Source organism: Neophocaena asiaeorientalis, unplaced genomic scaffold, assembly GCF_003031525.2.
Source record: "Neophocaena asiaeorientalis asiaeorientalis breed wild unplaced genomic scaffold, Neophocaena_asiaeorientalis_V1.1 scaffold79, whole genome shotgun sequence".
Taxonomy (NCBI): Eukaryota; Metazoa; Chordata; class Mammalia; order Artiodactyla; family Phocoenidae; genus Neophocaena; species Neophocaena asiaeorientalis.
Window position 1 is genome coordinate 8,221,889 of NW_020175402.1, and position 18,162 is coordinate 8,240,050.

The window sequence follows — 18,162 nt, forward strand, 5'->3', positions numbered from 1 at the left end:
TAAGCAAGCCAAAAGTACTGCCCATTCTCTTCTGAATCTTCCCCAATAAGCAGACTTTTTCACCCTCAAATGATGAGGAACAACGATGCAGCCTCACCTGGCATGCCTGCAGCCAGTCCTTGTCCAAAAGCAAGGGCAGAATTCACTGCTGCAGCTGCCACTAGTGGATCTGCTTGCTGTCCCTGCTGGTTCTGATTTGGGGTCAAAGGACGCTGGCTGGCTCCTCCACGGAGAACCTGGGAGACAAAAATAAATCAACTACTTTCTTTTCATTGGAAACATCTAAGACCCACCACATGCTTAAGTTGGATCAACTTTAAAACTGATGGTTGTTAACCATTTTTCTGATAATGGTTTTATGTGGCATGGCTGTTAAGATAAAAAAAATCCATTAACAGCATTTCACATAGTGAAATTTCATTCTACCATTCTTAGTTTAAACATATTACCTTTATAAGAAGCCAAGAGCATACAAAAGTGATCATTCATTCATTAATCAAATACTTAATGCCTAACATCTGGCAGGTAATGGGGATACAGCAATGAACAAGACACACAAAGCTCCTGCCCAACTGGAGCTTTTATTCCAGCGAATGAGAGCTACACAGTAAGTCTACAATAATTAAAAAGTGGGTGAGGGCCTCCCTGGTGGTGCAGTGGTTGAGAGTCCGCCTGCCGATGCAGGGGACACGGGTTCGTGCCCCGGTCCGGGAGGATCCCACATGCCACGGAGCAGCTGGGCCCGTGAGCCATGGTCGCTGGGCCTGCGCGTCTGGAGCCTGTGCTCCACAGTGGGAGAGGCCACAACAGTGAGAGGCCCGCGTAACCACACACACACACAAAAAAAGTGGGTGAAAAAAAGAGTATGGTGGAGTGGAGGAGGGGTTTAGATATGATAAACAAGGGTAATTTATCCACATCATTAAGTTATAATAGCTGTATCAAAATACACACACACAGACACACACACACACACGCGCGCTAAACTTTCTTTATGGAATGTGAGAACATTTTCTCTACCCTATAACACTGTTCCCATTTATCAGGGCCCAAATGGCCCCAAATGAAATCAACAGGTTTGATTTAGGAGGCTTCTGACTTGACCATTTCTATTCTTCCTCTCATAAATACCACAAACGCACAGTAATCTACACGGATATGAGTATTAGTCAAGAACAATGACATTTCAGCACAGAATACTAGTTCTGTCACTGTGATAAAGGATCTACGTTTCTTTTTATTAATGAAACATAGGTAGTAAGATGTTGATAATCATTTTTATTCTGAATGCTCTGAAGAATCTATTCCAAAAGATCTATCTATGCCAGTAAGTAAAAATGCAAAACCCAATACCAAGGCTAAAATTACCGACGTTTATGCATTTTGCAATGTTTCAAAGGCAAAGTTCTTATCAGATCATTTTCAATATCACTCTGCTACTTATAAAAGTTACACATGTAATCAAGAACCCGTGCACAGATTTTTCTTGGTACCACTTGGTAAAAAATGTAGAAGAGAAACACCACAATCAAATATTTATTAAATGAGTATTTTAAATGACCAACACTGTCCATATTGGCAAGAAGAGATGTGTAGACACTTAATTTACCCAAACTTTCTTATTTCTTTATCTGTAAGAATAGTGAGAGTAACAGCTGATCATGCAGATTTGTAGGAAATATTAGAATTAATGTCTACAAGGCACAATGCCTAGTACCCAGGAGATAATCAATAACCAACAGTTAATTCCTATCAAAATATTAGGCAATTCATTTCTGTTTGTGAACCAAAGAATCTAATGGACTTGACAACAGAAGGAGTACTTCAATCTGTATAGGTAGAAGACTCAAGGGAGGCTGCACAGGTGAGAGTTTGTAGAAAATGCCTAACCAATAATCCAGAACAGCTCTCACTCTAGAAGTAAACAGCAGGTACAGAGATATGGCAAATACTAATAGTTCAAGAACTTAAAAAAAAAAAAATCAATGAAAACATCCTTTTCATAGGGCAGAATGAATTAGGCTTATGTTTGATTAGGAGTTGTGTGAAACATCAGAGGACAGGGAAATGGACAAGGTGCTTGAAGAAAGGGGTAGTCCAGACTACTGAGTCCTATTTTACAATCAGGAGAGCAATGTGTGTCCTTTTGTCAACTCTCTAGAAATCTAAGTGGTTCCCTTGACAATAAATCAAAGTTCTTAAGTCAGCTGCCAATATTCATATTTTAATTTCATAAATAAATGTCAAGCCTGAATTTTCTGAAACAAATATGTAAAATTCCACAAGTAAAATTTTATATACTATAAAATCAACAAAAACGACTGAATATCTACTTGTAAAACACTATCCTAGGAGTTAGTTTACTACCTATCTTCATGATGCAAAAGGTGTTAAATTCAAATTTCTTTTCAAAGGTACTGATTTAAACACAGCATTTAAAATGTAATAAGCAAGTAGATGCTCAATGGAGATATTTTCATTAATAATCATTCATCCTTCTACAGTTCATCATGCTTGGTAGAATCATCATCTATACAGTCTCCCCTAATCTAGAAAGTTCACAAGCCATTCTAAACTTTTCTCTCTCAAAATGCAACATCCAACACCAAGCCACCACCTGTGCCTGGGTTCAACCTAATATCCAGGATTTTTTCTTTAACAAACATTTTGAAATAGAGAATAACAGTTTTTTTTTTAATCAGGTGTCAAAGGAACCTTCAAAAAGAATGAAAAAGAAATCAGAAGGAAGGTGAAGCGGCCAGGATGTCACTGACTCTACATAAAGTTTCAGCAATTACATTTGGAAGAGTCAGCATGCCTAGAAGAACATAACAAATGCTTTCTGATAAAACGTAAAGGCCAAAAGGCCGAAAGCAAAGTTTAAAAAGAACCTCTCATTTCAATGACTATGACCAAAAAAGTTCACCAAGAATATCGTATTTTCCTGAAACACCTGACGCCAGAAACTGGCAAAAATGTCACTGGAACTAAAATATGGCTACTTGTTAAAAGGTAATGTTAATAATAATAACTTTTTCATAGTAAGGTTTGTTATTGTGGATGACAGAAAACTCTGAAATAATGTACATGATTATCATGCCCATTTTATAGCTAAGGATATATTCAGAGAAATCATGCAACTTGCCCTAGTTGCAACCAGTTAGTGGTAGAACAAAGACCAGATCTCAGGCTTTCTATCACTATGGTCAGAAGACGTAACAAGTTGTGAACTTACAGACTTGGGTTCAAATCTTCTTTTTTTTTAATTTATTTTTGGCTGCACTGGGTCTTTGTTGCCTTTAGTTGCAGAGAGTGGGAGCTACTCTGTTGCGGGGCTCAGGCTTCTCATTGCGGTGGCTTCTCTTGTTGTGGAGCATGGGCTGTAGGCGCACGGGCCTCAGTAGTTGTGCCTCGCAGGCTCTAGAGCACGGGCTCAGTAGTTGTGGTGCACAGGCTTAGTTGCTCTGTGGCATGTGGGATCTTCCCGGACCAGGGCTCGAACCCATGTCCCCTGCGTTGGCAGGCGGATTCTTAACCACTGCGCCACCAGGGAAGTCCCAGGTTCAAATCTTAGCACCTTAATAGGTGTGTGATCCTGGGCACACAAATTCCATTTCCTTAATCTTATGCTGGGAAGTCATATAATCTACTTATCAGAATAAAAGAAATTATATGTAGAGCACTTAGCTGTAAATAAAAAGCTTTCAATAAGAAGTACTTATTACTATTTTTCTTATTCACTCTATTAGAGCAAATTTTAAACAAAGCAATTACTTCAGTCTTCTAAATCCATGATTTGGTAGCCATTTAAACACAAAGATCATGACTTGATAAATACCAACTATCCACAAAGAGTAGCTAAGAAATTTATTAATAGGGATCACCCATTCTGTCAACAAACTATCTGCTGAATTCCCTATGCATGTGGTACTAGAATTCTATCTATTGCAACGAAAATCATGCATTAACTTACAAAAAAAATCTGACTATAAAAATACTGACCCAGAGGGGTTTCCCTGGTGGCACAGTGGTTGAGAGTCTGCCTGCCGATGCAGGGGACGCGGGTTCATGCCCCGGTCCGGGAAGATCCCACATGCCACGGAGCGGCTGGGCCCGTGAGCCATGGCCACTGAGCCTGCGTGTCCGGAGCCTGTGCTCCGCGACGGGAGAGGCCGCAGTGGTGAGAGGCCCGGGTACCGCAAAAAATAAAAAAATACTGACCCAGAATAAACTAGCTAGAATTTCAAGACCTGTGTTTTTCCTATAAACTTGTAAAATCTAAAAAATTAAACATACACTCTCTTCCTAAAACTGATAAAAAGCAAAGGATTCTTGTTTGGATCATTATCATATGTACATATATAAGCTGGTGTTTTTCCTCAAAAGACAGCTTTAATTTGACGATGCTTATCAAAAGCCTAAATGTTCACTTTATTTACTTGGGGAAAAAACTCCATTTCTAGGACTTTATTCCATGGAAATAATCATGTACTTATGCAAAGAATATTAATCTTATTTATAACACCAAAATATGGCTAAGTTATAGTTATAACTTAGTCATATAAATATAACATAAATAATAATGGACTGGTCAAAATAAATGAGATACTCTTTAATAGATTTAAAAACGTTAAATAACATGGAAGAGTATAACAACAAGATGCAAAGCCATGTGGACAGCATAATCCCAATTTTATAAGAAATTAATTAAATAGTAAGGCTAGAATGACAGATACCCAACATTTATATTGCTTTTTTTCTGACAGGAGGATTTAGGGGATTTTTTTTCCTTCAAGTAATCCAATTCACCACAATTTTCAGCCATAAACAGGTGTTATTCTAGTGAGCAAGAGAAAATGACCTATCTAATATAAAAAGACACATAGTATTGCAATTAACTATCCTTTCTCATCTTGGTTAAAAAGCTTACTCTAAGTTAAAAGAGATAAAATAGGTATAAGATTTATGTCCAATTCAACAGATGTTACTATATATAAAATAAACAACAAGGATCTACTGAATAATACAGGGAACTATATTCAACATCTTATAATAACCTATAATGGAAAAGAATATGAGAAAGAATATATATACATACACACACACACATACATATGTATGTATATATGTAGGTATAAATGAATCACTTTGCTGTACACCTGAAACTAATACAACATTGTAAATCAACTTACTTCAATTTTTTTTTAACTGATGCTATAAATAAGCAATCTGAAGAACTAGTATCTCCCCTTTGGTAGCAAACTACTTAAAGAGAGAGCCAGAAGTGATCAGAGAATGGTGCTTAGAAACTAACTACAGTATCAAAGAAAGAAAACTTCACTATCAGTATGAATACTCAATTTGCCACACTTAACTGGAAAATCCTCTAAGCAGTATCACATGATATGTAATACCATGATCTCAACTAGTCACAATGAACAAGGACCTGATACGTAAAAGACATTCAGTAAAGCACAGTCAAGTCTGAGCATGAACTCAGATACCACACAAGGGAACTCACCCATTCACAATTCACAATTTCTCTATCAGGGACAACACTACCTTTTAACTACATACAATAACTAATATTCGCATTTAGGTGGTATAAATTTTGTTTGCATTTACCTGCTGCTGCCCTTGCTGAGCCTGTGGGGTGGTCTGTTGATTAGCAGAATTTGTTGCTGCAGCAGCGGCAGCAGCTTGCTGCTGGAAAAGGCTGGCAGGGTAGACTCCCCAGGGAGTAACTCCATAATACTGGTGAGGGACCACAGCCGGGCCTAAAAAATAGCAAGAGAAAGGTAAGAAAAGTTTAGACTATCAACAATCATCTCAGTTTCCAAAGACAACCTGACTCAGCAGACACTACTGTAAAATATTAACTTAATGTATTGATTCATTCTAGCTACTCCTGAATTCTATTTTTAAAAAAACAGAAAATATTATACATGATCCCCACACCAAAGTCTTCTAAAGTCAGTAATATACTCCAGGCCTAGAGGAAGAAGCTAGTGAAGGACCAAGCGTTGGAGACACTGAAAGAAAGCATAAGTGATAGAAGCTGGAAGGGGTACGTGTAAGAACAGATGGAGGAATTGGCCTTGCTCAATCAGGAAGGGAAATAAATGTAGAGTTTGTGTGCTTAAAGTGATGGAACACAGCAAAAGATTAAGTTGTACCCTGCTTTCAGTGGTAAGGATGGCACCTGAGGTGACTGACAGGGACAGGGATCTTGGTGCTTCATTAACTCCAGAAGCATGAAAATCCATCAGCTGTCTAACAAAGCCCAAACATGCCACTGAACCTCCACGGCTCAAATTCTAAGAGGCTTGGTTTTCCTATATCTAATGTCACAAAAAGCATTCAGCACAACTACAATCAGACATTGGTATATGAAATTCAAATTTGTCAAAGCTGAAAACAAGCAGAAATAAAAAATGTAACACCTTGACTTCTTACAGACCTGAGTATTCTATACAAAACTAAGCGTTCTGGGCTTCCCTGGTGGCACAGTGGTTAAGAATCTGCCTGCCAATGTAGGGGACACAGGTTCGAGCCCTGGTCCGGGAAGATCCCACGTGCCGCGGAGCAACTAAGCCTGTGTGCCACAACTATTGAGCCTGCGCTCTAGAGCCCATAAGGCAAAACTACTGAGCCCAAGTGCCACAACTACTGAAGCCTGCGCGCCTAAAGCCCATGCTCCACAACAAGAGAAGCCACAACAATGAGAAGCCCGCACACAGCAACAAAGACCCAAGACAGCCATAAAATAAATAAACAAATTTATTTTAAAAAAACAACAACAACTAAGCATTCTGCTTTAGCCTAAATAATCTGTTCACCCTCTTTGGAAACAAGCTACAGCTGTAGTCTCTGCCAAACAGAACATGCAACAGAGAAGTAACAGAGCTATGCAGAAAGCAAACTGGGAGGGGCAGAACTCTAAACCACAGAATTCTCTGAAGCTGGTGGCAAGAAACACCAAGGCTTATTTGCCAACTAAGACAAGGACTCAAAGCCAGTTTCTCACATCTGCTGGAACACATCTCTAATAAGAACCTGCTTAGTTAAAGCACAGAGTTTCAAATATTTGCAACCTGATTAAATAATTACTGCACTTTTCAGTGAAGTTCCTTAAAGCTGTTTCAAATATATCTATTCTGACATGGTAGCCAACCCTGTAGAAATATGTACTTCATTAAGTCAAAATCAATTTGTACATGTTTTTTGTTTCTCCATTAAGTTCTAAAACACAAATAAGTCAAATTATATCACTGTTCAATATTACTCTGACATGTCTAATTCGGTATTTTCTGTATCTGTGGTCTTAGCCAAGATCAAGAAGCTCTGTTCATAAAGATGCCCACTGTCAAACACAGGGCAAAATGGTTCAAAATGAAGGTGCTGCTTAGAAAAACTATGCTACAAAATGAGGTATTTTTAAATAATAAACAAATGGGCTAAAAAATGTTAAACATGTAGGCATCTGAATAGTCTAAAAACGATACCTCCAAGTAGGAGAGAGTGGTGAGCCCCCAAACTCAGCTGACTATTGTTTATAAAGTGGGGTGGTCTTGGGACAGTTAAAGAAAGAATGAAAAAGAACACAATGAAGACTACCTATGTCTTAGTTTCCTCACCTGCAAAATGGGTGTAACAGATGTTAGGGTGTTGTCACATCTGTTGTTAAAGGTTGGGGTGCAACCTGCAGTGACAGTCCCAAGGCTCCCCCAAAAGTCAACAAAAGCAAACCTCTACTGTGCAGAGAATGCTGTTACAATAAACAACTGCACTGTCCTTTAAGTTTTCTCAACTGGCATTTCTACTACTTTCCTTGGTCATGTCTTGGTCATGTCTTTCCTTGGTCTACTACTTTCCTTGGCTCATGACACAGAGTTTAGGAAAATAGCTCAGGGTGCATCATTAATTGGGCTTGGCTCCTCAGGATGCCTGCTTCAATTCCTGTGTGATTAACACTCCACAAGAATATGCAGTTTCACAGTTGGGGCAGTTAACAGTTCTGGCTCTCTGTGAAAGCCCTTAAGTCATTTTCAGTCTGGCTCAGCTGATAAGTACAAAAGCAAGATTCTCATCACCAAACTATGATCTCAGTGAGGACAAGTGTGTCATCCCTAAGACTAGTTCTTTGTTTCAAATAGCATATAGTAAGTTAGTAGAGGAAAGTTTGCAGAGGAAAGAAAGTACAGAGAAGACAATTCAGGATAACACAGACATTGTATACTACAGTGAAGTGCATGCATAGGCTTTGAGCTAGATCTGGCTCAAACCCGAACTCTACAACATTTAAATTGTGACCCCTACTACCCAAAGCAATCTACAGAATTAATGTGATCCCTATAAAATTACCCATGACATTCTTCACAGAACTGGAACAAATAATCCTAAAAATTATATGGAACCACAGAAGACCCAGAATTGCCAAAGCAATCCTGAGAAAAAAGAACCAAGCAGGAGGCATAACCCAGCCAAACTTCAGACAATATTACGAAGACACAACAGTAATTGAAACAGTGTGGTACTGGCACAAAAACAGACATATGGATCAATGGACACAAGAGAGAACCTAGAAATAAACACACACACCTACAGTCAATTAATCTTCAACAAAGGAGGCAAAAATATACAGTGGAAAGAAGACAGTCTCTTCAGCAAGTGGTGTTGAGAAAGCTGGACAGCCACATGTAAATCAATGAAGTTAGAACACAGTCACACCATACTCAAAAATAAACTCAAGGGCTTCCCTGGTGGTGCAGTGGTTGGGAGTCCGCCTGCCGATGCAGGGGACGCGGGTTCGTGCTCCGGTCCGGGAGGGTCCCGCATGCCACGGAGCAGCTGGGCCCGTGAGCCATGGCTGCTGAGCCTGCGCGTCCGGGGCCTGTGCTCTGCTACGGGAGAGGCCACAGCAGTGAGAGGCCCGCGTACCGCAAAAAAAAAAAAAAAAAAAAAAACCTCAAAATGGCTTAAAGACTTAAATATAAGACATGACACCATAAAACTCCTGGAAGAGAACATAGGCAAAACATTCTCTGATATAAATCATAGCAATCTTTTCTTAGGTCAGTCTTCCAAGGCAACAGAAACAAAAACAAACAAATGGGACCTAATCAAACTTACAAGCTTTTGTGGACTTCCCTGGGAGTCCAGTGGCTAAGACTCCATGCTCCCAACGCAGGGGACCCCGGTTCCATCCCTGGTTAGGGAACTAGATTCCACATGCCACAACTAAAGACCCCGCATGCCACAACTAAGACCCAACGCAGCCAAATTATTAAATATTAACAACAACAACAAAAACTTACAAGCTTTTGTACAGCAAAGAAAACCATAAACTAAACAAAAAGACAACCTACAGCCTAGGAGAAAATATTTGCAAATGACGAGACTGACAAGGGCTTAATTTTCAAAATATACAAACAGCTCATGCAACTCAACAACAGCAACAAAAAACAAACCAACCAATAGAAAAATGGGCAGAAGACCTAAAGAGACATTTCTCCAAAGAAGATACACAGATGGCCAACAGGCACATGCAAAGATGCTCAACATTACTAATTATTAGAGAAGTGCAAATCAAAACAACAATGAGGCATCATTTCATACCGATCAGAATGGCCATCATTAAAAAGTCCACAAGTAACAAATGCTGGAGAGGCTGTGGAGAAAAGTGAACCCTCCTACATTGTTGGTGGGAATGTAAGTTGGTGTAGGCACTCTGGAAAACAGTATGGAGGTTTCTCAAAAAACTAAAAAGAGTTGCCATGTGATCCAGTGATTCTACTCCTGGGCATATATCCAGGCAAAACTACAATTCAAAAAGATACATGCACCCCTATGCTCATAACAGCACTATTCACAATAGCCAAGACATGGAAACAACCTAAATGTCCAGCAACAGATGAATGGATAAAGAAGAAGTGGTACATATATACAATGGAATACTACTCAGCCATAAAAAAGAATGAAATAGGGCTTCCCTGGTGGCACAGTGGTTGAGAGTCCGCCTGCCGATGCAGGGGACATGGGTTCGTGCCCCGGTCAGGGAGGATCCCACATGCCACAAAGCAGCTGGGCCCGTGAGCCGTGGCTGCTGAGCCTGCGCATCCAGAGCCTGTGCTCCGCAACGGGAGAGGCCACAGCAGTGAGCAGCCCGCGTACCGCCAAAAAAAAAAAGAATGAAATAATGCCATATGCAGCACCATGGATGGACCTAGAGATTATCATACTAAGTGAAATAAGTCAAAAAGAGAAAGACAAATACCATATGATATCACTTATATGTGGAATCTAAAATATGACACAAATGAGCCTACCTATGAAACAGAAACATAGAAAACAGACTTGTGTGTGTGTGTGCGCGCGCACGCGCGTTCTGGGGGGTGCCAGTGGGGAGGGATGGATTGGCAGTTTGGAATTAGCAGATGCAAACCATTATATATAGAATGAATAAACAACGCGGTTGTACTGTATAGCACAGGGAACTATAGTCAATATCCTGTGATAAACCATACTAGGAAAGAATTTTAGGGACTTCCCTGGCAGTCCAGTGGTTAAGACTTCATCTTCTAATGCAAGGGGTGTGGGTTTGATCCCTGGTCAGGGAGCTAAGATCCCACATGCCTCAAGGCCAAAAAACCAAAACATAAAACAGAAGCAATATCGCAACAAATTCAGTAAAGACTTTAAAAACACAAAACAAAAAACTTTAATAAAATTTTTTAAAAGACTGTATATATGTATAACTGAATCACCTTGCTGTATAGCAGAAATTAACACAACATTGTAAATCAACTGTACTTCAATTTAAAAATATACAAAAATTTTAAAACAAAAATTAAAAAATTTTGCACAAATAAAACAAGGTAAATATGGGATATTATAGATATATTAGTTAACTCGATGGAGGGAATCCTTTCACAATGTATACATATATTAATGTTGTGTACTCTAAATACATTACAATTTTGTCTGGCAATTATATCTCAATAAAGCTGGAGGGAAAAGTAGAGACTAAATAAATAAATTGTGTGACCTCAAGCAAGACAGCTCTCTGAGCCGCAAATTCCTAATCTGAAAAGCCATCATCCAACAATTCGTATGAATGAAAAGCACTCACTGGCAAACAGTTAATAAGGGTTCAATAAATATTAACGGTAATTAGCAAAGATTCTACTTCCCCTAAAGGCAACGGGGCAGAGAAATTATACTACATATGTTCCCACCACAACCCATGCCAAAATGTGAACAATTCTAAAGAAAACAATATGAAATTCTACGCTGCATTTGAGTTCATCATTACAAATCACGTGCTACAAATATGTGAAATCTTACAAATAATATTGAGTCATAATTAACATGACTTGGAGGGATGTCTCCAAAGAATATTTACTTTGGAAGACATTAAGTCTGTCCTAACGTTGAATTCAATCTACCATATATTTATGACCGCACCATGTTGACAGCTACTGTGCCACACAGAGTCAAGTAACAAAAGTGTCTGCCTTTGAAAGAGTTCAGTCTCAAGGGGGAAGAAAACCCAGTCACGTACAACACGTCCACAAGCAAATAAATACAAAGTGATGATTAGAGAAAGAATAGGGAAAGGTCAGCAAAGGAAGGCTTTCTAGAGGTGACAATAGCAGCTAAGAAGCTTCCCAGGCAAAGAATGGGGAAACAGTTTACTCTAGAGGACTAAGACCATAATGTCCAAAGACACAGAGGCCTAAACCAGTGTGGTATGTGTAGCAAACTGAAATCAATTTAGTACGGCTAGAATGTACGGTATGAGCCAGTGGGAACCAATTTGAAGGGGGAGAAAGTGGTGCACATGTAGAGACATCCATATAGTCGTGGAGAGATCCCCATACATAGTGGGTCCAAATCCTCACTAATCCTCATAATGTCATGGCAGTTCCTTAGAAACACTGAATCCAAGGAACAACCCACCACCCACCATCACCACCACCACCCAAGTAGTTTGGAATGACCAGCCATACTGACATTAACTGCAGTATGCTATATTAGAGTGGGTAAGACAGAAATCAATGAAGGGTTTAAGTAGAAGGATAAAAGGGTAAGATTTGTGGTTGAGACAGTTTTCTTGAACAATCTAGGTGGATGAAGAAGGGGAAGGAAGGAAGAAAATTGAAAATATGTACGAGAGGGGCTTCCCTGGTGGCGCAGTGGTTAAGAATCCGCCTGCCAATGCAGGGGACACAGGCTTGAGCCCTGGTCCGGGAAGATCCCACATGCCACGGAGCAACTAAGCCCCTGCACCACAACTACTGAGCGTGTGCTCTAGAGCCCATGCTCCGCAACAAGAGAAGCCACCTCAATGAGAAGTCAGTGCACCACAACAAAGAGTAGCCTCTGCTCGCCACAACTAGAGAAAGCCCCCGCGCAGCAACAAAGACCCAATGCGGCCAAAAATTAATTAATTAATTAATTAATTAAAAAGAAAGCACATAAGAGAGAACAGCTGTAAAAGTCTACGTAAAGATTAAACAGACCTGGACTAGGGTAGACTAGAGGTAGTAGGAAGACCTGAGCAAGAGGAGAAATTCCCGAAATATATACGAGCAACTGGTGCCTTAGTGGATCAAAAATATCTATACAGTAACACAACATTGTAAATGAACTATATGTCAAATAAAAATTAATTAATTAATTTACAAAGGAAGTGGCCTAAAGGCATTTGTACCATGTTAAAAAAAAAAAAAACGAAAAACAAAAACTATACAGGAGGTGGCTGATTAACCTGCCTTTAAATGTGTTCACGTCTGAGGTTACAGCTAAGCAGAGATGTCTAACTGGCCGACAGATGGTCCTGGAAATCAGGAGAGAAATCTCCACTGGAGACGTGGATTTGTGAAAGAGTATAAAGAATGCGTGCCCATCAAAATGACTTTTTAGCAGGTGAGAAAATCCCTCGTGTGGCAGAATGTCTCACCTAGTGTCGCTGCTGCAGCCAATCCAGCTGTGTAGGGGTCCGTCCCTGGGGGCGCAGCACTGATGATGTATGGGTTGGGGACAAACGCAGCGGGAGCTAAACCTGCTGAAAACATACCTGTCAGTAAAAACAAACTTGACTAAAACTGCAGCCCTACCAAACACCTACACAGTTTGGCTAATCATTCCAGGCTGTAGGTGAGGAAAAAAAGAAAAAAGAGAAGATAGGATAGGTTGAGACTAAAAAGGATTTTAAGAAGATAAAATAATCCTTGTACTAAAGATTATGGTGACATCTATCTATTGTCTATTTTTTTTAGCCTTTGCTAAAGACGTACAATTAAAACTGCTATGCAGTTTTTAATTCAGCACAATTTCTAAAGGACTATCAAAATTACATTATAACAGGCTAAAATGAAGCAATTTAAAAGACTTTGTAATGGGACAGAAGGATTTATTTCCATTTAAACAATTTTCCAGTTTTCCACAAAGAAGATGCATACATATTTATAAAGACTACTACCTACAAGTATAAATTAAGTAAGACCCAAGCAAAGGCCTTTATGCCTAGACTTAATACTGTTGACCCTTTGACAAAGCAGGGGTTAGGGGGTGCCGACCCCTACGCGGCCAAAAATTCATGTATAACTTTAAAGTCAGCCCTCCATAGCCACATTTCTGCATCAACGATTCAACCAACCGAGGATCAAGCAGTACTGTAGAACATTTACTGAAAAAAAATCTGAATATAAGTGGACCTGCGCAGTCCAAACCCATGTTGTTCAAGGGTCACCTGTATATCTAGGTTGGAAGCAAGTCTTTTCTTCCACAGCATTCCACAATCCATGACTGGTGATCTTCTATCTATTCAATCGTGTCATTTTAACACATTAAAAAAAAAAATTTCTACTTGTATAGCACTTTGTTTCAAAGAGACCTGAAAAAAGTGGGGGAGGGGTGCAGGGAGTCTAGGCAATAAGACAAAAATATGCACATCAAAACATTAATAAGTGCAATAGGAAAAGGGCAAAGCTACTGTACTTTAAAAACCAGTGATTATATGATAATACTTTTTAAAATTTTCAAGACATGCTACTTGGAAAATAGGCTTATAGGTACTACTTGCTACTTAATAAGATGTGACATTGATATATCCATAGTCTACACAAGCCCAACAAGCACAAAATTACTGTTATTTGAGTTCATCCAAACCTACCAACAAAGTTGATGCTAGTCACTACTACAGTAAATACTTTAAATACTGAAACAGCTGAGGCAGAGCAATAACTGGATACCAAGAAATCTTATCAGTTGAGGTCTAGAAAAATAAGAATGTTGCTAAAGACAACTGGACAAGAGTAAGAGGCCATTTATTGTACCTTGAGGGATTTGTCTGGACTTTGACAATCAGTCTGCTGGGTTCCACAGCAGCCGCTATCCTAAAATGGGGCCACCCCTATAAGGGAGCTTTCGGCTCAAGGACTTACCAATGTGGGGTTGATGCGCGGCTGCCAGTGCGTACTGCTGCTGCTGAGCGGCTGTCAACTGTTGGACAGCAAGTGCGTTAGGTCTTTGGAACAGCTGAGGGAAGAAAAGGACATGATGAGGTTAGAGAACCTGTCTTGTGAAATAATTTTAAAACCTCTCTGAATAAGAATTTCCATAAACCCTTGTTTAGACAGGATGCTTTAAACAAAAATGTTCTCATGTTCTACTCCATTCCCTTGGTATCTATGATGCTTCATAGTTCCGCTTTCCCTCTCTTGCTTTACCTCAGTTTGGTGTGCCTAGTTCCCACGTGCTAACTACTCACAGGTTATATGTCCCCTGAACCACAAACATACATACAAATGCCCTAAGAACTATTCCAGGTCTGAGGTTGCTGCCTGATCCAGAGCAACTTAAAAACTAAATGAGTATATTACAAATGACTTACCACGTTGCACTGAGTGCTGTTACCTCCCTTCAGTTCTTTTACGAACCCCACAAACACTTTGAATTAATTCTCACCTATTCATACTTTGGAGTATTCATTTCATCCTCTGGCTGCCTCTTCTTGGGGAAATAATATTGGATACCTTCCTCAACTAGTGGCTTATCATAATGGGTAAATTGGACAACTGTGCAATTTGGAGGGGCTCCCGAGTTTCCTAGAATACCAACTCTTTTATACATAAGAAAAAAAAACAACAGAAGTATAGCTGCTACTAACGAAACTTGGATTATGAGCTCAGACCTAGCACACTGTTAAGTTCCCAAGGAAAGGAGTTCAAAGGTCTTGACAAGAATATCCCAAGATTCTCTCTTATTACAAAGTCAATCACTCATTCTTTCATTCATTCTACAAATATTTATGAAACAACACCTGCTAGGTACTGTGCAAGGAACTAGGAACACAGCACTGAATAAAATGTTCATACATTTTAATATGAATAGTTTTGGTACAAAGAAAGGGGATTCCTGATTTTGGACTGCCCTGATGTGCCTCCTTCCAAGGGGTTATACTAAAGACTTCTTTATTTTCTGAAATCAGACTAGGAGAATTTACTGATGGGACCTCCCTACAGAGGACCTTCAACCTACCTGCTCTTTCTACAGGACTTTTCAATGTTTCAGCTAACTTCACTGGATGATATATAACAGACACCATGGATCTTGAATTACAGATGTCTTCATAAAAAGACCGGATTGTTTCAGACATTAGGAGATAATGTCATTCTGACAACTCAGCTTAATTATCATCACAACTGAACTTTTGACTTCTTATTTATTTATTAGGCTGTGCCAGGTCTTAGTTGCAGCATGTCTAGTTCCCTGACCAGGGATTGAATCCGGGCCCCCTGCGTTGGGAGCACAGAGTCTTCCCTACTGGACCACCAGGGAAGTCCCCAACTGAACTTTTTTTTTTTTTTTTTTGGTACATGGGCCTCTCACTGTTGTGGCCTCTCCCATTGTGTAGCGCAGGCTTCGGACGCGCAGGCTCAGCGGCCATGGCTCACGGGCCCAGCCGCTCCGCGGCATGTGGGATCTTCCCGGACCGGGGCACGAACCCGTGTCCCCTGCATCGCAGGCTGACTCTCAACCACTGCGCCACCAGGGAAGCCCCCCAACTGAACTTTTAATGTTATCTTAGGTGGTGGACTTTATTCTATGATCTGGTTACTTCTGTGCCTCAAATATGTGAGTATTAAAAAAAATTGTTTTTAAAAGGTGAATATTCTGAACATACTGGCCAATTGTATTTGTTACCTCTCTTTCTATATATTCATCTTTCTAAAAACCAGAGTAGGGGCTTCACTGGTGGCGCAGTGGTTGACAGTCCGCCTGCCGATGCAGGGGACACGGGTTCGAGCCATGGCCGCTGAGCCTGCGCGTCCGGAGCCTGTGCTCCACAACGGGAGAGGCCACAACAGTGAGAGGCCTGCGTACCGCAAAAAAAAAAAAAAAAAAAACAGAGTAAAATAAGCCTCTGCTTTCACAGTATGAATGACAAAAGTAAACACGTACTACAGATTTCAAAAATACTTTAGAGTTTTTTATTTTCAAAGGTTAAAGAAAAGAAAAACTTCATTATGATGCTGGTAAAAAGATAGTACTACTTTACAAGCATTGATTAAATATCAAGTATTCAAAAGAAATATAGAGGGCTTCCCTGGTGACGCAGTGGTTGAGAGTCCGCCTGCCGATGCAGGGGACACGGGTTCGAGCCATGGCCGCTGAGCCTGCGCGTCCGGAGCCTGTGCTCCACAACAGGAGAGGCCACAACAGTGAGAAGCCCGCGTACCGCAAAAAAAAAAAAAGAAATATAGGAATCTATTGACAAACATATTCAAAACAACTGTTCACTCCAGGAAGGGAGCCGACCAGTACTATTTGGTAACTACACCCTGTGATCATTGCCAGGCTGGTTTCTGTTTCACCTCAAAGACAGTGCCTCTGGAGTGCTCCTACCAACAGCTCCTCCCCCACCCCCCGCAAGACAGGCAGCCAGGAGGCAGGAAACAAGTAAAATAGTGGAAAGCCGTTGAAAAATTTTTTCCAAGGTTGTGAAAATACCTCACAGTTCCACTAAACATCTACTGTCGCTTCAATGGATCTCTGGAATTTTCCTAGCCTAAAACCTTTTGAAATATTTAACATCTCAGACACGGCTCATGCTAGCCTCTTCCCTCTACCCTTCTTGGGCCTGCTGCAAATAAAATAACTTATTTCATTCAACAAACATTTTTTTGAGCACTTATTATTAGCTAGGCGCTGCAACATGAAGTTAGGGAAATAAGGATACTAGTGTGTTCAGAATACAACTCTTGAGGTTATCTTGACTTATTAACTGAAAACAGTACTCCAATACCATTCCATTATGACTTATCCTCACTTCACATGCTTCTAACATTTCATGTAACACTACACGTATGTACTGTATCTGTAAATATACATATAAATACATAGTGTGTGAATAAAATAACCATTCCGCACTACATCAGTCTGTGGTCCTCACTACCATGTTACCACCGAGAGTAGGGACTATTACTTTTAACTAAAAACATATAGGCCCTATAAAAACACCCATATATCCTGCGTTTGAGAGCTGGTTAATATCTCAGTGATTACGGCAAAAAGAGAAGGAATTATTTTGAGTGCATTTTGCAATAAACAATGAACATAAGTAAATTATGCATTGACAACAGGCAGATTTGATTATAGTACAGATTACAGCAATTCTAGCACATTTTCTTTATGTAAATGGTCCAATATTAACTGGAAATACAGCTTATTCAAAACAAAATTGGGTAACTGGCAAGTGATGGATTCTAAAGGATCCTGCAAAACTCATACAAATGCCATCTGCTGGGCAAAGTGCTGAACTCTGTCAACATTTTCATGATTTTCACAGAGTAAGCCAATAATAACTGAGAAACACAATACTGTGAAACTTGGGGAAAATGCTTATTTTAAGGTCAGTATAATGATAAATGTGCCACAATTTATTGCCATTTACTTAGGGAGAATTCATAAGCTATTCAAGAAACTGAATGCAGGGGAAAATATGTCAACTATTTCAAGCTTATCAAGGTTCCTAATAAGAAATCCTGAAGGCATAATTTGGGAACCACACAAGCAAGCTTGTTTAACTCCCTTCTCTGACACTATATGAACTAACAAAAGATACCCTGCATGGTTTATATTCCAGAAGTGATT

The 18,162-nt window shown here is 39.8% G+C and overlaps 1 protein-coding gene and 1 non-coding gene across 17 annotated transcripts in view; both read right to left on the minus strand.

The window, feature by feature from the left end:
• PUM1 (pumilio RNA binding family member 1) overlaps positions 1-18,162 on the minus strand; it is a 128,103-nt gene that overhangs the window by 36,137 nt on the left and 73,804 nt on the right. For 10 of the 16 annotated variants that reach the window (XM_024766620.1, XM_024766610.1, XM_024766615.1 and 7 more), the window contains 4 exons: positions 14,451-14,544; positions 12,965-13,081; positions 5,626-5,777; positions 98-236 (listed from right to left, as the gene is read on the minus strand). In XM_024766620.1, coding sequence (XP_024622388.1) covers positions 98-236; positions 5,626-5,777; positions 12,965-13,081; positions 14,451-14,544 — 502 coding nt within the window. The remainder of the gene's footprint in view (positions 1-97; positions 237-5,625; positions 5,778-12,964; positions 13,082-14,450; positions 14,545-18,162) is intronic. The other 6 variants (XM_024766621.1, XM_024766614.1, XM_024766613.1 and 3 more) reach the window with 2 other exon arrangements.
• LOC112414455 (small nucleolar RNA SNORD103/SNORD85) lies at positions 8,053-8,135 on the minus strand. Its single transcript, XR_003006150.1, has one exon. It is a non-coding gene; the product is annotated as a small nucleolar RNA SNORD103/SNORD85 (small nucleolar RNA).